General features: G+C 40.0%; 1 protein-coding gene across 4 annotated transcripts in view; it reads left to right on the top strand.

The window, feature by feature from the left end:
* Positions 1-23,476, top strand: part of LOC134351458 (corticotropin-releasing factor receptor 2) — a 235,965-nt gene extending 212,489 nt beyond the window's left edge. For all 4 annotated transcript variants that reach the window (XM_063057630.1, XM_063057640.1, XM_063057620.1 and 1 more), the window contains 3 exons: positions 5,391-5,526; positions 5,705-5,746; positions 19,919-23,476. In XM_063057630.1, coding sequence (XP_062913700.1) covers positions 5,391-5,526; positions 5,705-5,746; positions 19,919-20,056 — 316 coding nt within the window. In that variant the 3' untranslated portion in view covers positions 20,057-23,476. The remainder of the gene's footprint in view (positions 1-5,390; positions 5,527-5,704; positions 5,747-19,918) is intronic.
* Positions 23,477-23,826: the final 350 nt, after the last annotated feature.

The following is a 23,826-nucleotide window of genomic DNA, read 5'->3' as shown; positions in this document are numbered from 1 at the left end:
ACCCACCTGCTACTGATCCACATTAGGCCCACAATTAAGCAAAGTCCTGAATTTAAAGTTTTTATTTTTGCTTTCATTTCATCCATGGCCCAGGCCTTGTTTAATCTCCTCCAGTCCTGCAGACCTCTGAGGTAAACTATGGAACAGCGCAGCACCAGGCCCCTTAGCCTACGATATGTCAAACTAATTGAAGGCAGCTGCCCTTCTAGGTTTCAACTGGTTTCAACAGTGGCAGCCAACTTTCTCCTGAAGTCCTTTCACTTAATCTGTTTGCTACTCTACCTCTCTACTTTTCCAAGCCTCCTTAACACACAACATTAGGTCATTTGCTATTGTGGTGTCTTTTGGGATTCAGTGTCAACTTCAATTTGATAATTTAGAATGAAGTATCTTGAATGTTAATGACATTGATGCTCTTCAGTGAAACTATTACCAACATTGTTGGAAATACCTCACAGGTCAGACATTATGGAGAAATAAAACAATGCTGAGTTCCCTTAACATCTGTAGCATTTTGCTTTTTGTAGCGATAAAATCTGTTATTGAGCATTGTGGGATCAGCAATAAATACCAACTTTAGCAGTGCTGGCAATGATCACGAGAAATGTTATTGGGGATTTCGAACCATTCCTTTCTTTGGAACATCGTATGCATACATTGACCTGACTTTGACCTCCTTTTTTAGTTGTGATGGGTATGAGACACTTACATCTTCAGTTTATAGAAAACATGCACGTAATGTCAGAACTGCAATTCATATTCAGTACTCAGCAGATTAACTTTAATGAAAAATATTCATGAGTTTAATAGTGTCAGATTTAACACATGCTGGTCTGCAACTGACTGAGCAAAGTCAAAAGCTGAGTGACATTCATAATTTAAATGTCACTGTTTAGAATTAGGTGATGAAATTTTTAACTTTTGTGAAAACTTACAAATTGGATATTGCGATCTCTCTCTATCATTACACGGACATTAAATGGTTTAGGGGAGTGATTTGAACTGAAAAAGATATACTTTCTACCTTTGAGCTCCTCAAGTATTGCCAATCCATTTAACATTCAAATAGCACACAATTAATTTTATTTAAAATGAGCTTACTTTTCATATTTTTTATTTTCTATGCAAACTAAGTTTAATAGTTTCTCCTAACACCCATGTAATTTTTTTTCAAAAGAGATAACAAGGTGGACTTGAACTGTCTTGGTGACATATTTAGTAATCCTTCCCCTGTGATTCTCTAGTCACTGAGATAGGAGATCAAAATCAAATTTTCAGCCAGCACTTTCCATTGAAAGTTGTTATTTGTTCCATCAAGTCTACACAGGTCCTTAGAGCATTCTTGTCATTCTCATTCCTCTACTTATTCCGCTGTAATCTTTTCTCTCACATGCCCATTAAAACATAACCTCAACTGCCCTTACAGTTCTCCTGTCACACCAATGTACTACCCATATGTGGATGTAGAGAAACTGCAAGTTCATTCTGGCCATGTTTCACAGACGGAATGTGATTCCCTGCCTTGGCATGGTGCTGTAGGGAAATGCCTAAAGTGTTTCAAAATGAATGGATAACCATTTGAAAAGAGCAAGTTTGGACTATTTACTTCATCAGGAGAGAAAAAAAAACAGATCTGCTTTGATCTGCAGAACGCCCGGTTTTGCATTGAGATACACTATAATAGTCATGATTCCCAGTAAAAAATAACATGGGAGTCATAACCTTATTACATGGAGCCATATTTAGAATGGTATTGCAATAAACTGTGCCAACACAACTAAGAACATATATTGGACCTGAAATCTTAATCCTGATTCTCTTTTCTCTTTTTTTTTAATTCCCATCTGCACTTCTGTTTGATTTTTCATAACCTAACTCCTCACTGGAGAAGGCAGACAGCCAGTGGCTGATTTCCATATGGCATTATTGTTTCTTTAAGCCCCACTTTGCAATGGGGCAGCAAGGGATGGGCTTTATATTGAAGCTGATATTGTGAGAACGCTTTCTAAAGGTATCCGTAGTAGCCTAGTTAGATTAAATCTGCTGATCATGAGATGCACATCATGCAATATCCCCCAGACTTTATCCCCAAAGTCTCCTCAGTCATTCAGACTTTCATTTGGAGAATTGCTTGCATCTCTCTCTCTTTTAGCAGAAAAAAATATGCAGTCTTTAAGTGCACCAGGAATTGATTTCTGGAATTCAAAAATTCTGAATTTTCTCTTTCACCCTTCAGTCAGAACAGTACTGTCTGTCACACTGAGTCTCTCCTGGCTCATAATCAACCTCAAGATCATTGTACATATTTTCAAACCTGTTGACAATTAGTTAATCATTAGTTGCTTGTCCTTCCTGCTGGGTGCAGTCTTTCATTGATTCTATTATATTTCTTGGTTATACTGAGTACGCCCAGAGGAAAATGAATCTCAGAGTTGTATATGGTGACATATATGTACTTTGATAATGAAGTTACTTTGAACATTGATTTTTCTTTCTGCTTTACATAAGATACCTTCTCAAACTCTGCTGCCTGAATGTAAGTTTCTATTCATTCCCCAAATAAACAGTAGATGCTGAAAACCTGAAATTAAAACATATAATACAAGAAACACTGAACAGGCCAGGCAGCATATTTGAAAAGAGAAACCAAGTTAGTTACTTAGATATTTGTAGAGTGTTTCTGAAGTTTTCTGTTTTTATATCTTCTTTCATGGGCCACAGTTTGGGTTTCAGCTCAATGTTCTATCAGAAATCATGTGATTGTGCTACCTCTATCGTCTCTTTCAAATGTCTTCCAAATCGTGACTCATCCATCATGGGCTTAATCCAGTTAACTTTTTTTCACCAATGTAATGTACTGTGAAAGATTCTATAATGGTAACACTTATACCCAAAGTTAAAATGTTATGGGTTCAGGTGCTACTGTATGACATTCACAAAGTATAACCCAATGCTCTGCTGCAGTACCTGAGAGAATTCAACTGCACTGATGTTACCTGGCATTGAATCATTATGGAAAGGATAAGCAGTGGATATTTTTCAGATACCTACAAGAAACATATTGTTTTAACCAAGTATCTTACATGTTCAACAAGAGAGAGGACAATTTTGTGGAAGTTTTAGCAAAGTAAACTTGACAGGATATAAACTGGAGAACATTTTGCTGGAAATGAGCATAATTTAGATGAGGTACAGTATTGCTGTTGAAATGAACAAAAATAAAGACAAAGATCTGAAGATGCCAATTGGAAAGAGGCCAATTTTGATGAGCTGAGATGTGATTTGGCAAAAGTGGAACTGAAGTGGCCACTTGACAATAAATTAGCATCAGAAGAGTGGGAGAGATATTCGAGGAGGAGATAATGAAGTGTTTTAAATATGGCCGCACTAAGAAAAACGTGGAACTCTCAAATCTGAAGTCCCTTGATAAAAGGTAAAAAGGGCAAATTAATGACGTACAGGGAGCTCAATACTGCGGAAAGTGATAGAAAATTACAGAAAATGCAGAGGTGGAATTATAAAGGAAATTAGGGAAGCAAAGGGATGGTATAAAAATTGGTAAATGATATTACAGCAAACTGAAAGATGTTTTGTGCTTACATAAGTGGCAAGGAAAGACCAGAGCTCTATTAGGGTTTTATTGTGTGGAGGAAGAAGACGTAGGTACATTAATAAATATTCATTGTTACTAAGGAGGGGGATGATGCAAGCAGTGGAATTAAGAAAAACTGAGTGAGATATTAGAGGAGATAAATATAATGAAAATGGAAATATTAAAGGTGTTAGCATTTTAAAAATATATACATTGGCTGGATGGGTGGCAGGAAGGAGATAACGTCCCCACCAAAGGAGGTGTTAGGCATTCCTTCCTTTCACTAAACTACAGGTCACCCTTGGACAAGGTCACCTACTTAGACCCCCAATTACAGCCACGAGAAGCCATGGGAGCTGGTGGCTGTCAGAGCAGCTGATGCAGATCACAAGTCCTGGTTATGCCACCACTGACACCAGGCAGACAATCTCTGAAGAGTGTTGATAATAGCTGAGGCCATCTGTCTTGTAGAGACACTGCCTAGAAGAAGGCAATGGCAAGCCACTTTTGTAGAAAAATTTGCGAAGATCAATCATGGTCATGGCTACGTCATATGACACGGCATATAACAAATGAACATTGGCAGGCTGAATGCAATGTATTCCCAGAAAAACAAAGGAGGAAAGAACAAGTGTTTCACGTTATTTTCCTGTTGCCACTGTTTTGAAATGATTGCCTGAAAATTGAAATGAATCCTATTCAATTAGGTACACTTAATATACTTGCCAGATTGGAGCGCTTTAAAAATTGCAAAATTTGTTTAGGACTATTGAATTCACACCTCAATGGTCCTACAGCTTTAAAAGATGGCAGGTCCACAAAAATGCAGATCCCGACTGCTGCTGCATGGAAGTAGCATGATTATGCATCTTTGTCAGGCTCTATGCAGGGTAGGTTGTGAGACTCATCCATCGAGCAGTCATCAACCAACTGCATAAACGGTTGCTATGGAGATGAGGAAAAATATAGAATAAGATGTCCTGTAGTGTAGTAGTGTATGTGACCATTCCTACCTAACCCATACAATTTGCCACATTGTTCTACAGGAGTCCTATGTCACCACCATGATATGTGGAATAGTGAGTGAGGAGGGGTTGCAGTACAATGCACTGTGATGCATAAGCAATTAGAAAAACAAAAGGCTGGAAGCAACGATGGATCAAAAAGTGATTGTACAAATATTTTGCCTATTCAAATATTAATGTCAGATATTATTGCAATTAGAATGGAGACTATTTAATCTGCATCTCTTTGCGAACTTTGGACACTTGTGTTACTTTTCTTATTACTGTCAAATGACAATTGTTCCACCAAGATAGAAGGTTTAATTTCTTTTGAAGGATGGTCTAGCAAGAGAAGTCAGTACTGGGACGCCATTGCATGCATCTTAATGCTGCAGAGGGGTCTGATATGATCTATCGCATTCAACAGGCTCAGTCTAACTCAATCACCAAAGTCACTGATTCTGGGTAGAAAGCATGAAATTGCTCATCTTTAGAGGGGGTATGTCAGCAGTCTTGTGGGTAAGTGCCAAAATTGCCCTGAAAAATCTGCTGCTTCTCTTCTGCAGACAGAATCAGAGAGCTTGGATCTGTTGTCTTGCCTTAATCAGAGCGTGTGGTACAGGAGCCATTTACACCTGAACTGCAGCAGCAAGAGAGTATAAATAAGAGTCTTGTGCATCCTCGTTTGGTTCAAACTAAAGCTTGTACGGAAATGTTTCATGATGGTTAATAATTTCCACCTGTAATTTTACTAACAAAACTGGTTCTCTTTCCTTTCATCATCTGTCCTGCAGGAAGGCAGTGAAGGCAATTTTAGTTCTGCTACCCCTTCTTGGCATCACCTACATATTGTTCTTCATCAATCCAAGCAAAGATGGCATCTCACATTTTGCTTTCCTCTACTTCAATTCATTTCTGCAGTCCTTTCAGGTGGGTAATCCGGTAAGATTGTCTGACAACTCATAACCTGAGCCTCAAAGCAATTTGCCACCTTAATTTATGATCCAAACTGGATCTTTTTCTTAAGCATGTGCAAGTTAGATGCTTAGCTAACAGTGACTATCAAAACGTGCTTCAGAACTCAATTTAACACCCTTGTGTTTTACAGGGTTTCTTTGTGTCGGTGTTTTACTGTTTCCTGAATGGGGAGGTAAGCTGAATCTACTCTCTTCAAAAACAATTTGAATCGAGTGATGGGTACAAATAATTTTAAAGTAGCGTCACATTTTTATTCTTTCTAGTCATTAGAAACCAAACTGGGAAGTTATAAAGAATAAAGAAAAGACCTACAATGAAAGAGCAAAGAAGCACTGAGCACCAACCCACCCCATGCCTTTCTGTTCATAGTACCTCAAACTTTAATTTGCATTAATGGAACAATGATTATGAAACATAATGAAATGATGATGATTCTTGTGAGAAGAAGCTGGTTGCAGTCAGTTATTGGAATATGATTTTAAAAACTCTGGTAGAAAATGGAAGACTAAGAGATAGCAAGAATTTATATTGAGAAGATGCTAGTAAAAGTAAGATTCGTGTGAGCAAGATTCAATATGCTGAGAAGAGACAAGCATGTGGGAAAGTGTACTTGCATTTCCAGGAGGTTAAATACATAGTTCTCATAATACTTAATAAAAATTAAAAAATAAAAATGCTTAATAAAAAATCATGATTCTCAGTTCCTAAATAGAGAAAAAAATATTGTATGTCATTGTAAGTACAATTAGAAAAATGATGACATAAAATGAAAAGAAATTCATCCTTGGCCACTAACATTAAATATACTAGATAGGCCCTCAGGCACTTTGCATCCTGCCACTGCAATTCAGTTCCGTGACTTCAAAGGAACTAACTGTCAGATGCAGAGATGAGTGTGCTCCTGCTGTTATGTCGTGCATTATTATATAGGCAGTTATATTACAGGTTTCATAGACCTAAATGATCTCTCAGTGAGTGGATAAAATCTCTAATTGCATAAAGGGTAAAAACAATTATATGTGACATTTACTGTAATTTCACAAATCATATTACTGAACACTCATAAAAGGCGATCAAAATATAATGGCAGAACTAATCTTTGTAGCTTAATTTGCTATTGTGGAAGCTGCATCAACTGACAATGAGTCCACGAGCATTTCTGTTCATATATAAGTAAAACTCAGATAATCCACATATCCAGTGATTTGGCAATCCCACTGATACATATCTGACTCACGAACTGAAGTTTGTAGTTTTAACCTGTAGGTCTCCATTTATACAGAACCTTCCTATTCAGTGGGTTCTATTTCCCATCCACTCACCATGGTCCAGGTTCCTCCACTCACTTCCGCTGGCTAGGGTTTGGATTCCAGTGCTTCACAACCACTCGCTGTGCCTCACTTCCAGCTCTTCCATCAACTTGTCAGAGCCCAGTTCTTTCACTCCCTTTCAGCTCACCTGGTTCCATTGGCCATGCTCCTTGAAATTTTGCTTAATCTGTTTTCCACATCCCTTGAAACACTTCATTGAAATGCTATTGTGTAACATCTTTTAAAAAGGGAAATTAAAAGTATTGAAGTATAATTAAAGTAATATCCTATAGTCCAAAAAATTTCCTTGCCCAGCACCACCAAAGTCCCAAATATGCTTGATTAACGGAATTTTGCTTCAAGTAATTGTAAGTCCTAAACAGATACAAAACTTTAAACTGCCCACTAATTTTCAGAAATCATGATCCTAACCTGACCCATCCACTATCATGTTGCATGCCTTTTAATAACACTCCAAATTTCAGCTCCATTTGCTTCAACAGACTGTAATACTTGGCAGTGTGTAAAACTGAATGTGACCTGAAGCTATACCACTTACTTTGGTCATATTACTTTAAAATCAGAGCTTCTAGTTCAGTGTCATGCAAGATAAGAAAGCAAATAGAAACTGTTTAAAAATATTTAAGACCATAAGATATGGGAGCAGAAGTAGGCCATTCAGCCCATCGAGTCTGCTCTGCCATTCAATCATGGGCTGATCCACTTCATCCAGTCATCCCCACTCCGCTGCCGTTCCCCACTTCCCATGCCGTGGCTAATCAAGAGCCTGTCTATCTCTGCCTTAAATACACGCAATGACTTGGTATCCACAGCCACTTGTGTCAACAAATTCCAGATTTACCACCCTCTGACTAAAGTAATTTCTCCGCATCTTTGTTCTAAATGGACGTCCTTCAATCCTGAAGTCATGCCCTCTTGTCCTAGACTCCCCTACTATCGGAAATAACTATGCCATATCTAATACATTCAGGCCTTTTAACATTCAGAATGTTTCTATAAGATCCCCCCTCATTCTCCTGAAATCCAGGGAATACAGCCCAAGAGCTGCCAGACGTTCCTCATATGGAAACCCTTTCATTCCTGGAATCATTCTCATGAATCTTCTCTGAATCCTTTCCAATGTCAGTATATCCTTTCTAAATTAAGGAGCCCGAAACTACACAGAATACTTCAAGTGTGGTCTCACAAGTGCCTTATAAAGCCTCAGCATGACATTCCCGCTCCTATATTCTATACCTCAAGAAATGAGTGCCAACATTGCATTCACCTTCTTCACCACCGACTCAACCTTTAGGGTATTCTGCACAAGGACTCCTGAGTCCCTTTGCATCTCTGCATTTTGAATTCTCTCTCCATCTAAATAATAATCTACCGTTTATTTCTTCCACCAAAGTGCATGACCATACACTTTCCAACATCGTATTTCATTTGCCACTTCTTTGCCCATTCCCCTAAACTATCTAAGTCTCTCTGCAGGCTCTCTGTTTCCTCAAAAATATCCACTCCTCCACCTATATTTATATCATCAGCAAATTTAGCCACATATTCATTAATCCCATTGTCCAAATCATTGACATACATCGTAAAAAGCAGCGGGTCCCAACGCTGACCCCTGTGGAACTCCACCGGTAACCAGCAGCCAGCCAAAATAGGATCACTTTATTCCCACTGTCTGTTTCCTGCCAACCAGCCAATGCTCTGCCCATGCTAGTAACTCCCCCGTAATTCTATGCGCTCTCATCTTGCTAAACAGCCTCATGTGCAGCACCTTGTCAAAGGCCTTCTGAAAATCCAAGTACACCATATCTACTGCATCTCCTTTGTCTGCCCCACTTGTAACTTCCTCAAAAAATTGCAGTAGGTAGTCAGGCAGGATTTTCCTTTCAGGAAACCATGCTGGCTTTAGCCTATCTTGAAATGTGCCTCCAGGTACTCTATAATCTCATCCCTAACTATTGATTCCAACACTTTCCAACCACTAATGTCAGGCTAACAGGTCTATAGTTTCCTTTCTGCTGCCTCCCACCCTTCTTAAATAGCAGAGTAACATTTTCAATTTTCCAGTCATCTGGTACAATGCCAGAATCTATCAATTCTTGAACAATCATTGTTAATGCCTCCGCAATCTCTCCAGTTACTTCCTTCAGAAACCGAGGGTGCATTCCATCAGGTCCAGGAGATTTATCCACCCTCAGACTATTAAACTTCCTAAGCACCTTCTCAGTCATAATTTTCACTGCACAAACTTCACTTCCCATAAGACAAAGGAGCAGAAGTTGGCCATTCAGCCCATTGAGTCTGCTCCGCCATTTTATCATGTGCTGATCCATTCTCCCATTTAGTCCCACTCCCCCGCCTTCTCACCATAACCTTTGATGCCCTGGCTACTCAGATACCTATCAATCTCTGCCTTAAATACACCCAATGACTTGGCCTCCACTGCTGCCATTGGCAACAAATTCCATAGATTCACCACCCTCTGACTAAAACAAATTTCTTCACATTTCTGTTTTGAATAGGCGCCCTTCAATCCTTAAGTCATGCCCTCTCGTACTAGACTCCCCCATCATGGGAAACAACTTTGCCACATCCACTTTGTCCATGCCTTTCAACATTCGAAATGTTTCTATGAGGTCTCCCCTCATTCTTCTAAACTCCAAGGAATAGAGTCCAAGAGCGGACAAACGTTCCTCATATGTTAACCCTCTCATTCCCGGAATCATTCTAGTGAATCTTCTCTGTACCCTCTCCAACGTCAGCAAATCCTTTCTTAAATAAGGAGACCAAAACTGCCCACAGTACTCCAAATGAGGTCTCACCAGCACCTTATAGAGCCTCAACATCACATCCCTGCTCCTATACTCTATTCCTCTAGAAATGAATGCCAACATTCCTTCTTCACTACGGACTCAACCTGGAGGTTAACCTTAAGGGTATCTTGTACAAGGACTCCCAAGTCCCGTTGCATCTCAGAACCTTGAATTCTTTCCCCATTTAAGTAATAGTCTGCCTGTTTATTTCTTCTGCCAAAGTGCATAACCATACACTTTCCAGCATTGTATTTCATTTGCCACTTCTTTGCCCATTCTTCCAATCTATCCAAGTCTCTCTGCAGACTGTTTCCTCAGCACTACCAGCCCCTCCACCTATCTTTGTATCATCAGCAAACTTAGCCACAAAGCCATCTATTCCATAATCCAAATCGTTGATGTACAATGTAAAAAGAAACGGCCACAACACGGACCCCTGTGGAACACCACTGGTAACCAAAAGCCAACCAGAATAGGATCCCTTTATTCCCACTCTCTGTTTCCTGCCAATCAGCCAACGCTCTATTCACGTATATAACTTTCCCGTAATTCCATGGGCTCTTATCTTGTTAAGTAGCCTCATGTGTGGCACCTTGTCAAAGGCCTTCTGAAAATCCAAATATACAACATCCACTGCATCTCCCTTGTCTAGCCTGCTGGTAATTTCCTCAAAAAAATTGTAATAGGTTTGTCAGGCAGGATTTTCTTTTAAGGAATCCATGCTGAGTTCTGCCTATCTTGTCATATGCCTCCAGGTACTCTGTAACCTCATCCTTGACAATCGACTCCAACAACTTCCCAACCACCGATGTCAAGCTAACAGGTCTATAATTTCCTTTTTGCTTCCTTGCTCCCTTCTTAAATAGCGGAGTGACATTTGCAATCTTCCAGTCTTCCGGAACCATGCCAGAATCTATCGACTTTTGAAAGATCATCGCTAATGCCTCCGCAATCTCCACAGCTACTTCCTTCAGAACACGAGGGTGCATTCCATCTGGTCCAGGACATTTATCTACCTTTAGACTACTCAGCTTCCTGAGTACTTTCTCTGTCATAATTGTGACTGCACACACTTCTCTTCCCTGCCACCCTCGAGTGTCCAGTATACTGCTGATGTCTTCCTCAGTGAAGACTGATGCAAAACTCTGACACTCTTGAGTGTCCAGTATACTGCAGATGTCTTTCACTGTTAAGACTGATGCAAAATATGCAATCAGTTCCTCTGCCATCTCTGCGTCTCTCATTCAATATCTCTAGTGTCATTTTCTATTGGTCCTATATCTACCCTCAGCTCTCTTTTACCCTTTATATGCTTAAAAAAAATCTTTTAGTATCTTCTTTGATATCAGTCGCCAGCTTCCTTTCATAATTCATCTTCTCCTTCCTAATGACCTTTTAGTTTCCTTCTGCAAGTTTTTAAAAGCTTCCCAATCCTTTATCTTCCCACTGGCTTTGGCTTCGTTGTATGCCCTCTCTTCTGCTTTTACTTTGGCTCTGTCAGCCACAGTAGTGTCTTTCTTCCATTCAAAAATTTCTTCTTATTTGGAGTACATCTGTCTTGTACTTCCCTCATTTTTTGCAGAAACTCCACCCATTGCTGCTCTGCTGTCCTTCCTGCACCCAATCCAACACAGTCGATCCCCTAGTGGGTTCAACAATCTGATCTAAAAAGCCATCCCTTGGACATTCTACAAATTCTCTCTCTTGAGGTCTCTCTATTTACATGTATTCTCTCTCTGTACATGTATTGGAGAATAATTGACATACTGTGTGGAATCAGAGCAGTACAGTACACACTGTAAATGGAGCTCTTCAACCCTTCATGTTTATGCCAAACTTCAGGCAAAACTTAAGTGGAATGCGGATCTCAGTTACTCACATGAATAATGTATTTTTATGTTCCTTGGCCATTTACAAGTCTGTCTAATTGCCTCTTAACTATAGTAATTGTATCTAATTCCACCATCTCCACTGGCAGTGAGTTCAATATAGCAACTATCGTCTGTAAAAATAATCTCATCCTCAGCCTCCTTTAGGTTTCCTTTCTCTCACTGTATACCTGTGCCCTTTTATTTTTGATACCCCTATCAATGGAAAAAGATTTGGACAATTTACTCTATCTATGCAATTTAACTAAGTGCTGCCAGATTGTAAAAATTTATGGTTTGAGAGTTTGCATTCAACCCACACCAGCTGACCAACTTAGCAAGTTTTGTATCAGTACATGCAGCAACATTTCTTTTATTATTATTATTTGCATACCCAATTAATATGGCAGGAAAAGTGATGCATGCTAAGTGGATTACAGACAATCTGCTGACAGGCTGTACTTGGCTGTTAAAATTTAATGCCAAGGTTTGTCAAGTGATACATTTTTATCCGAAGTATCTGGCAATACTAAATAAACACAATAATGCAAAAAGACTGTTTGCATGGAGAAATCCAGGGGCACACTTGCACTGAGAAACCTAAGATTATTTGCACACACATTTTTGAAAGTCAGAAGCGAAGAATGATAAGACAGTTTGTAAAGATACCCTTGGCTTCATCCATGACTTCATGAAAATTGATCGAAAGTTTGGACAGCAGGGGTCTTCAATCAGGTCCACCACCCAAAGATAAAAGGCAGGAGAGGGTTATTGCAGCATTATAGAGCTTTGACCAATAGTCAATCTGGACATCAGAAGTTTGGAGAGGAGGGTCTTTGATTAGATCCACTGCCCGAGGATAAAAAGCAGTAGCAGGTCGCAGCAGTGTAACAGAACTTTGACCAATGGCCAATCTGAATATCAGAAGTTTGGAGAGGAGGGGTCTTCAATCAGGTCCACTGCCCAAAGCTAAAAGGCAGGAGCAGGTCTCAGCTTCCTAATAGAACTTTGATCCATGACCAATTCGTGTTTGGGATTGATTAGTAAGAGCAAATTGAAGGAAGCCAGGGCAAGCACAGTTGCCATCATTGGAGTGGACATATTAAGAGTGGTGATCTTAAGGCTTTAGCGCTTTTGAGGCTTCAGCAAAGTGAAGAAAAGAGAAGAAAAGCTCATTTTGTTTTCCTTCTCTTCTTTATAACTGCTCAGTTAAGACATAGAGATGCCAGGCAGGATAGTGAAATGTTCCTCTTGTGGGATGTGGGAAGGCAGGGAAACCTCTTGTGGGATGTGGGAAGGCAGGGAAACCTCTTGTGGGATGTGGGAAGGCAGGGAAACCTCTTGTGGGATGTGGGAAGGCAGGGAAACCTCCAGTGTCCTTAACATCTACAACTGTGCGAAGTACATCCAGCTGCACTTCTAACAAACCACATTAAGGAGTTGGAGCTGTAACAGGATGAACTCTGGATCATTCAGGAGGCTGAAGGGATGATAGATAGGACTTATAGAGAGGCAGTTACACCCAAGGTTTTGATCTCAGGATTGCTACCCATGCCACGTGTCAGTGAGGATAGATAGGAAGATTATACAGTTTAATACGTGGATAAGGAGTAGGTGTAGGAGGGAGGGCATAAGCTTTCTGGATCATTGGGCTCTCTTTGAGGGAAGGCGGAACTTGTAGAGAAGGAATGATTTGCACCTGAACTGGAGGGAGACTAATATCCTAACTGGAAGGTTTGTTAAATGCTGCACAGTGGGGTTTAAACTGGAGGTGCAGGGGGCTGGGAATCAGATTGCCAGAACAGTTAGTGGAGAGTTGGTGGAGGCAGATGTTGGTAAGACCTCAGACAAAGTTAGAAATAAAAAGGCTGAGCATGGTGCCACTAATGTCCTGAGCTGCCTATATTTCAATACAAGAAGTATCATAGAAAAGGCGGATAATAGTGTTGAAGATGAAGTAGCTGGTTTACAGAGGCAATGTGTAGTCAGGAGAGGCTGTTGATAGGGAAAAATTACAGTCAACAGTACGAGTTGCAATAAAATCTAAAAGGGTGAAGACAGGACTGAAGGTATTGTATCTGAATGATGCTTGGTATACGGAATAAAATAAATGAACTTGAAGCATAGTTGCAAATTAGCAGGTATGATGCTGTAGATATCACTGAATCATGGTTAAAAGTTTATAGTTGTGAGCTTAATGTCCAAGGATATACATTGTGTCAAAAGGATAGGCAGAAAGGCAGAGGGGGTGGCATGGATCTGTTGGTAAAAAATGAAATCATATCAATTGAAAGAGATGACGTAGGGTCAGAAGGTGTTGAATCATTGTGGATAGAGCTAAGGAACTGCAAGGGTAAAAAGACCCTGATGGGAGTTGTATGCAGACCCCCAAGCAGTAGTAAGGATGTGGCCTACAAATTACAATAAGAGATAGAAAATGCATGCCAAAAGGGCAATGTTACAATAGTCATGGGGGACTTCAATATGCAGGTAGATTTGGAAAATTAGATTGGTGCTGGATTACAGGAGTAGGAACTTATAGAGTGCCTAAGAGATGGCTTTTTAGAGCAGCTCGTGGTTGAGCCCACTAGAGGATCAGCTATTCTGGATTGGGTCTTATGTAATGAAACGGGATTGATTAGAGAGCTTAAGGTAAAAGAACCCTGAGGGGAAGTGATCATGATATTTAATTCACCCTGAAATTTGAGAAGGAGAGACTAAAGTCAGATGTTTCAGTATTACAGTGGAGTAAAGGGAATTACACATTCATGAGAGAGGAGTTGGCCAGAATTGCTTGGAAAAGAACACTGGCAGGGAGGAAGGCAGAGCAGCAATGGCTGGAAATTCTGGAAGCAATTTGGAAGGCACAGGATACATTCATCCCAAAGAGGGAGAAGTAGTCTAAAACAGGGGTCCCCAACCTTTTTTGCACCGTGAACCGGTTTAATATTGACAATATTCTTGCTGACCGGCCGACCGGGGGTGGGGAGGGGGTGGGGAGGATGGTGTTCAAGTAGGGTTAAACTCATCTCAACATGTCTTTTACAGTTAGTGATGCCAACTTTCTCACTCCCAAATAAGGGATAGAAGTAGCAGTCAAGTCCCGGGACACTTGTGTTTACCCCAGGAAAGACTACTATGACCATGAAGCCTTGCGCGGGCACCTGTGTGCGCATGCGTGATGTACGCATGTGCGTACATGCCGATTTTTTCCACAAATCGATTTTGGCTTAATCTTCCCGACTATACATATATTATTTCTGCTTTATATAGACTGTGTATTTGTCATATCATTCCTGCTTTTATTATATGTTAGTATTATTTTAGGTTTTATCTGTTATTTTTGTGTGTTATGGTAGGTTATTTTTTGGGTCTGGGAACGCTCAAAAATTTTTCCCATATAAATTAATGGTAATTGCTTCTTCGCTTTACGCCATTTCGGCACGAAAGGTTTCATAGGAATGCTCTACCTTAGCAGGGGAAATACAGGACAAGGGCGGTCCCATATGGGACAAACCAATTTAGCCCAATATATGGGATGTTCCGGCAAATACGGGACAGTTGGCAACCCTATGTTCAAGTTCAACAGGGCATGACAGGGAATGAGGAAAGGTGCAGCTGACTCATATCATTTCCTCGTGACCCAGCAGCACATGCTTTGCGGCCCGGTACCGGTCCGCGGCCCGGTGATTGGGGACCGCTGGTCTAAAAGACACTTGACACAACCGTGGCTAACAAGAGAAGTCAAAGCCAACATAAAAGCCAAAGAGAGGGCATATAATAGTGCAAAAATTAGTGGGGTTAGAGGATTGGGAAGCTTTTAAAAACCAACAGAAGGCAACTAAAAAAGTCATTAAGAAGATAAAGATGGGATACTAAAGTAAGCTAGCCAATAATATTAAAGAGAATACCAAAAGTTTCTTCTGAGACTCAAAGTGTTAAAGAGAGGTGAGAGAGGATATCAGACTGCTGGAAATGATGCTGGAGAAGCAGTAATGGGGGACAACAAAATAGCAGATGAACTGAATAAGTATTTTGCATCACTGTGGAAGACATTAGCTGTATGGTGGAAGTTCCAGGTATCAAGGGGTATGAAGTGTGCAAAGTTATCATAACTAGATAGAAGGTCTGGGAAACTGAAAGGTCTGAAGGTAGATAAACCACCTGGACAAGATGGTTTACACCCAGAGTTCTGAAAGAGGTGGCTGAAGAGATTGTGGAGGCATTAGTGATGATCTTTCAAGAATCACTATATTCTGGAATAGTTCTGGAAGGCTGGAAAATTGCAAAATGTTGCTCCACTCTTCAAGAAGGGAAAGAGGCAGAAGAAAGGAAACTATAGGCCAGTTAGTCTGACTTCAGTGGTTGGGAAGATGGTGGAGTCAATTATTAAGGATGAGGTCTCAGGGTACTTGGAGGAACTGCAACCGGGCCACAAAGCATGTGCTGCTGGGCCCGGGGGAAACGATATGAGTCTGCTGCACCTTTCCTCATTCCCTGTCATGCACTGTTGAACTTGAACATAGGGTTGCCAACTGTCCCGTATTTGCCGGAACATCCCATATATTGGGCTAAATTGGTTTGTCCCATATGGGACCGCCCTTGTCCTGTATTTCCCCCGCTAAGGTAGAGTGTTCCTACGAAACCTTTCGTGCCAAAATGGCGTAAAGCGAAGAAGCAATTACCATTAATTAAATGAAAGCCATAGACAGCATGGTTTCCTCAAAGGAAAATCTTGCCTGACAACTCTGTTGGAATTCTTTGAAGAAATAACAAGCTGGATAGACAAAGGAGAATCAGTTGTTGTGTAATTGGATTTTCAGTCGGCCTTTGACACGATGCCACACATAAAGCTGCTTAACAAGCTATGAGCCCTGGTATTACTGGAAAGATCTTAGCATAGATAAAGCAGTGGCTGATTGGCAGGAGGCAATGAATGGGAATTAAGGGGCCTTTTCTGAAGGACAAGTGTTGGTCTGTGTTGGGACCGATTCTTCTTACGTTATATGTCAATGAGTTGGATAGTAGTTCTGTTGAGAAGTTTGCAGACGATATGAAGATAGGTGTAGGGGCAGGTAGTTCTGAAGAAGTCGAGAGGCTACAGAAGGACAGACAAACTAGGTGAATGGGCAAAGAAATAGCAGATGGAATATAATGTTGGGAAGTGTATGGTCACACACTTTGGTGGAAGAAATGAAGGGGCTGACCATTTACTAAAAAGAAAGAAAATACATTTGGGTTTGGGAGTCCTTGTGTAGGATTCCCTAAAGGTTAACTTGCAGGTTGATTCTGTGGTGAGGAAGGCAAATGCAATGTTAGCATTCATTTCAAGAGGACTAGAATATAAAAGCAAGGATGTAATGTAATGTTGAGACTTTATAAAGCACTGGTGAGGCCTCACTTGGAGTATTGTGAGGAGGTTTGGGCCCTTTATCTCAGAAAGGATGTGCTGAAATTGGAGAGAGTTCAAAGGTGCTTTATGAAAATGATTCCAGGATTGAATGGCTTGTCATATGAAGAGCTTCTGATGGATCTGAGTCTGTATTCATTGAAATTCAAAAGAATGAGGAATGACCTCTAATACATCTGTGATTGTTTAGGATACACTTTTTTTCTGCACCTTGATTCAAAGCCAATATTTCACATTAGTCAGTGTTCTGCACCGATGCTTTCTACAGAATATGCTGATCTATATGGAGCTTCTTACTGCTTAGAGGGATATTATGTATGCAGTTATTGATGAGTTGTCAGCTTGGTATCAGTGTTTCCAATGGGAAATGTAATATATTTTTGGTCTATTTGCTACTGGATATAATAATGAGTATAAAGGTCATTAACAGACTATAACTGCTTTACACCACTGAAAAACAAGCTTTGTTCTTACTGCACATCCCTGCTGCTCTTCTGGTCCAGAGTACATTTTTTAAGTAAATAATGAACTCACAATTCAGTGAGAGCTGCTGAAAAGCCCTCAAGAAGAAGGTGCAGGCTTTCCCTGTTGAGTCTCCACTCATTTCTGGATGGAATCCATGACTGGGCAGTTGGCCCTTTACCTAAATCATACATTTCCTCATATCTGTTTTGGATGTCTTTCTGTGGCAATAAATGGTCCCACAGATTTAGCAGTGGTATCAATGCCTGTGCAGGCTGGCACAATATTGAAATTATATGCTTCACTACCACTGATGTATGCATGGGTCTTTGTTTACTAGAAATGAAATTACACAGTCCACGCTTGATTCACATGAGCTATTACTGAAAATTTCCACCATTTCCATTTCTAATTCATACTAGCTCTGACTGCATTGATTAAAGGACTGATTTCAGTTTCATAATAACTCTTTCACCATGAGGATTTGCTTCTTTTGGCAAGACTACAACCATTTGAATTATGTACCAGCTTTAACATTCCCAATGTTCCTCAAAGCATTTCACAGATGCTTTATCAGAAAGGTTACCTGTTAGATTTTCAGAGATAGAGGAAAATAGAGAGAAAATGAGGTTTGAAGGGGAAGTTATTGGCTTTGACAATTAATTTTATGTGCATTCCTGGTCCGACTGATATTAGGCCCACCATGATTCTGAATTATCCAGCATTCCAATCTGGAACAGCAGCATTCTCATCAATGTGTGCCGATTTGGCCTTTGCCAGTTGGCTTTGATGACTCTTTCACCCATGGGGATGAAGTGGCTCATTATGAGGCGGACCACCTGTTTTGCCATTTGTGCAGGCTCCTATATGCTTCTGATTCATGGACTCCAAGATTCTCAGTAACACTCTGCATCCTCCTTTGCCACTTTGGGCCAGTAATTCCCATGGCCACAGGACAATTAGACATGGAAGCAGAATAGAGTCATTTGGTCCATCAAGCCTGCTCCGCCATTCCATCATGTCTGATTTATTAATCTTCTCAATCCCATTCTGCCTTCTTCCCATACCCTATGACCCCCTGACTAATCAAGAACCTATCATTCAGCCCATCCTATCTGATCTGCCATTTGATCATGCCTGATCCATCTCACTCTCAACACCATTCTCCTGAATTCTCTTCATGACCTTTCACACCTTGACTATCAAGAGCCTATCAACCTCCAACATGAATACACCCAATGACTTGGCTTCCACAGCCATCTGTAACAATGAATTCCACAGATTCACCACCCTCCAGCTAAAGGTATTCGTCCTCATCTCTGTGAATGTCAAAGCTACTAAATAAATCAAATGGTTGTAGTCTTGCAGAAGAAACAAATCCTTATGGTGGAAGAGCTGTTATGAAACTGAAATCAGTCCTTTAATCAATGCAGTCAGAGTTTGTATGAATTAGAAATGGAACTGGTCGAAATATTCAGTAATACCTCAAGTGAATTAAGCTCAGACTGTGTTTATCTCTGTGTTATAATGTAGAGTCATAGAACCATACAGAATATAAACAGCCCATTTAGCTCAACTTGTTTACAACCGCCATTCAGTGTTTCTCCTTGTACTTGGTCCATAGGTTTCTGTGCCTAAGCAATCTGAATGCTTCTTAAATGCTGTTGGCAACCCAGCTTCAGCTCCTCTCTTAGGTCAAGGAGGTTTTGAGCACACCCTTGACCTTTCCCTCTATCTACTTGCTAATTTTTTCCTCTGACAGAGCTCAGGAGAGAGTGTCTGTTCCAGAAGTCTTGCGTTAGACTTACCCGACAGAGCCAACTGCGTGTAACTGAGAGCTCAATGCTGGGAATGCTGTTAGTCTGGGAAACAACACTGACATTGGCCCACCTGTTCTTCCAGTGAATTTGGCAAACATTACAGACATAGTTGATGGTAGATTCCCAGTCCTTTGAGAAGTCAACATCAGTAGTTCATTGTCAGAAGCAGATGAGAGGCAAAGGGTCACTGATGTGAGTTTTGGGCCTAATTCATGCTCTTCTTCTGAAAATACCCCTTTCCTCAATCGACTGAAGGCTGTTCGTAAGAAGGAATGAATTTCTTTTTCTAATTACAGTGGTGAAGTTAACAGACTTTCTAATTACGGTGGTGAAGTTCACAGACTTTCTCAATCATCATGCATGAAGGAGGATATGTTAAAACAGAATTATTTGTATAAAAAACCTTGCAAGTGAGAAGAGAATAAAATTCAAAGGATAAATATTATAACATACGTTTTCCGCTACAATACTTCGCTAGATTGATCATCAGGAAGACTTTATATAATATGCAGTGATCTCCAAACCCAAATTGTTTAATGCTATAAAATATTACCATTCTCTTAAGAGCCTAGTAACTGCTTAAGGAACTAAAATATCTTCTGAATATTCTATCATGGAAATGGAACTGTCTCTTTGCTTTCAGGTGCGCACGGCTGCTAGAAAGAGGTGGCATCGATGGCAGGACAATCACACGCTAAGAGTACGAGTTGCACGGGCTATGTCTATACCAACGTCACCTACAAGAATCAGCTTTCAGAGCATAAAACAAACAGGTGTTTGAATCTACAAATACTGAGAAGTCTTCTTTGTGAATTTTTCATCATTTATCTTCAACTCTGAAGTGATTTGTTTGTTTGTGGATTGTTGTACACATTTAAAACATGTGCTGGTGAATAAGAGAAGCTAACGATCCATATCTCGCCGCCAGTATTCGAAGCTGGGAAGTGAGAGTGGCCCAGGACAATGACTGAGGCAGTATTAATAGCGCTGCCCACTTAGTGTATTCCATGGTCCGGCTCTAACAGAGTTTGTCACAATCTCAGGCTAAGAATGACGTCCAGTCCAAAGTTTTATTCTACCAGGTTTTATCTTGCATCACTGATCCCACATGCTGAAATCTGGTTCCCCACTGAAACATCACCTTGAATGGCCAACTGTGAATCCATAGTGTAAGGAGGAAACGGAGTAAATCTTCAAGAAAAATGCCAAACTTTATTAATCCATTGAACAAAAAACACTGAAAGAATGACTGTTTTCCAAAGCCCATGCAATGCTGTCTGCTGGACAGTGCACGCCAAGTGGAAAAAAAAAGACATCAAATCTGTCAAATGAGATGGTATGGTATCCACAGTCATCAATGAAGTTGTGTTAAGGAAGAGAAGAAGCTGAAAATGGAGGAGTGATTCGTTTCCATGAACCTGAGGAAGCCCACAATACTGTACATGAATACTGTGAGCAGCAACATCTTGCTCAAAAAATTTTACTGAAAGAAGACTGTTTCTATGCTATTTCATTACTATTATTTTGATAAATGAATTAGCCCATGGCTGGTAAATATTCAAGTAACCACCTTGCGGTAATATTAGTTGTTGAATTAATATTTTCTTCTGTTCAGAGACACGGGCTCTTGGAAAACCTAACTGCAGCCCTTTATTTAACACTAAAGCTGAAATAGTTTACTATGTGGAGCCAATCCAGTGACTATGTACTTGGTGTTGAGACCTAGCCAGAGTGGTCAGACCTTGATTACCAGCAGCGTAGAACAACCACATCAGCGAGGATACCTATTTTTGGCAACTAACTAGATACAAGGTCACCTCGTTATAAAGGCTACTGACTGTACAGCCATTCCCCAAACAAGGTGACTGTGATAGAGGGTTTGTTTTACATTTGAGGTTTAGTGTCATGCTCCTTTAATGAATTAAATCCCATACAGTTGAGCAATGTTAAAAATAGCTTGTTAAACACAATGTTAAGAACATTTATACCAAACATGCTATGATATTTAGGCAGCAGTTTCTTACATTTATATTTTCATGTACGTTTCTAAGTTTATGACAGAGTGTAGCGGGATCACAGCATCTTAGGGAATAATATGCACCATTGCATCCACGCTTTACAAATCGAGTAATCCACATGGCAATCAGCAATTCTTCTTGAAGCTAATTTAAGCACCAAAGTGTGACTTTGAAAAATGCAAGTGCTATCTTGCTGATTCCTGGCTGAGCTGAGATCAGAACAACCTTTCTCTTAACTCTCACAGGATTTCAAGTTTTGTAATCACATCCACTTAGCCTGTTCCTCCTGCCTAAGGATAAATTTATCTGAATTTAGCTGTTCTTGCTTCTTTGAAATGTAGCTTCCTTTCAGAGCAAGTTAAGAACATTGGCCTAGAAATTCATTAACCTCTTTAAGCACACACTGAAGGGTAATTATATGGTGCACAAACAACAAACAAAAATGTTGATTCAGAGACCAAAACCAAGATGTGAGATAAAACAGTGCTGGAAAAACTCAGCAGGTCAGGCAGAATCTCTGAAAAGAGAAACACAGTTAATATTTCAGGTCAGGATTCTTCGTCTTTTCCATTTCCATAGATGCTGCTAGACTTGCCGAATAATTCCAGAATGTCCTGCATCTGTCAATGTTTGGTTTTCAGTGACTTAGCGTGGGTTGTAGTCCAGACCTGAGGGAGATCTTAAAAAGAGGCCCTTCAGGGGGATTGGGTTATAAGAAGATAAGGACATACTGTACCTGAGAACTGATATAAAATGCATGGAGAATGAGAGCTAGGAGCAATGCAGGGATCGTGTAAGTAGAGCTGGGTGATTTAGAATTTTTGATGGGGTGTTTGGGGGTTCATGGTGCTGATAGGGAGGCAAGGCAAAGTTGGGTTGGGGTGAGGGGAGCAGATTAGATGTTCGATGTTCAATGTTCAACCACAGGAACTCACTGTTGATGGGTTCTCAGCACTGGGCTTGGACCCTACTCTAAGAGGTCTTCTCCAGATTGGACCTGCTTGCTCTAAGAGGTTTTCTCCAACCAGTCTGAAAACTTCATTTCAATGGCATATACACCTCAAAATAACCTGATGTCACCCTGTGTGTAACTGATAGAGATAGTGTCAGACCCACAAGGTAATTTGTGGCCTGGAATGCACAAGCAAATTCACAGTGTGACACAATACAACCATTCACATTTCACTGTCAAAATACGTGACTTTTAAACACATTGCATTGAAAATAGAGCCAAATTTCTGGGCCACCATTTTATTCCATATGTCCATGGTATATCTGACCAGAGAGTGAATGATTGATCATCCATTAAGTAGAAAATAGTTTAATTCCCTAATATCAAATTATAAAAGCACAGAGGTACAGTATATGCTCCGAAATATTTCTATATTGTCACTAACTAGGTTATCGGGTGGATCAAGGTTGTTTGTACCTCTGATCAGTGTCTTCATTCAGCCACACGGAATTAATGTTTTAGGGATCATACCTCAGTAAGTTAACCTTCTGAATCAATTTATGTATTAATTCCTTATCAGTGAAGAAAACCAAAAGCAATTTCACAATGTTCACTTCTAGCTCTCCCATCCCACTACCCTAATCTGCCTCTCAAATCTTCTTCATGCAAATCACATATGTTGCATTTTTGTCCTGGCCAAGTAACACAATGCTCATTGTGTCTCACAGAGCATTTCATCAATGCCATCTGTACCTATCCAGAGCACCTCCAGTTACATTCCTTAACAAATGCTTATCCATCTTCCTTTGAAAGGAGTTAATGACACAACCTCAAATGTTTCTGACTGTGAGTCTCATTGAGAAAAGCTGATACTTTCTGAAAAAGAAGCCAGAGATTTCCTTGGAATGTCTCACCATCTCCTGTTCCTTCTTTGCTAGAAACCCATTTACACAGGAACATGGAATTTTGATCCTACTTCAAGAAAAGTTAAGACATAAGAGAGAAAGCAGTTCCATGGATTCAAAGTTTCTTTGAACTTTGCTTATTTTAAATGTGGTCCTATGTTGATAAAGTCAAGTTACTCAGTGCAGTTGTGTTTCTAAGAGATATGATTTGTACAAACTATTTGTCATGTAATTATGATTTTACCTTAATTATACTGTATAAGATTGGGGAAGAAAGAAGATGGGAAATCTTATGAAAAAGATGTATATTTTTGGTGATAATATATGTGCGAAATTTCTATGTACTGTAAATCATATAAAATTATAAAATATTTGAAAAATCAAATGAAGGAGTTGAAATTTTTCTGCCAAACAGATGTGGAAATGTTTAAACATAAGAGAAGCTGCAGATGCAGTTCCAGAGACACATAGACAAAATGCTGGAGGAACTCAGTAGGTCAGGCAGCATCTATGGAGATGCATAAATCATCAATGTTTCGTGCCGGGGTCCTTCATCAGGAGATGTTTAAATTATACTTATGAATTTGTAATTGACCAGAAAGGAAATTTCATCCAATGAATTAATGTTTTATATTAGGCTTTAAACACAGTTTGATCATCTCTTTTCTTTCCTAAA

The sequence above is a fragment of the Mobula hypostoma genome, chromosome 1, assembly GCF_963921235.1.
Source record: "Mobula hypostoma chromosome 1, sMobHyp1.1, whole genome shotgun sequence".
Lineage (NCBI taxonomy): Eukaryota > Metazoa > Chordata > Chondrichthyes > Myliobatiformes > Myliobatidae > Mobula > Mobula hypostoma.
Note: the sequence above shows the minus strand (reverse complement) of the source record. Positions and strands in the feature narration are given on the sequence as shown.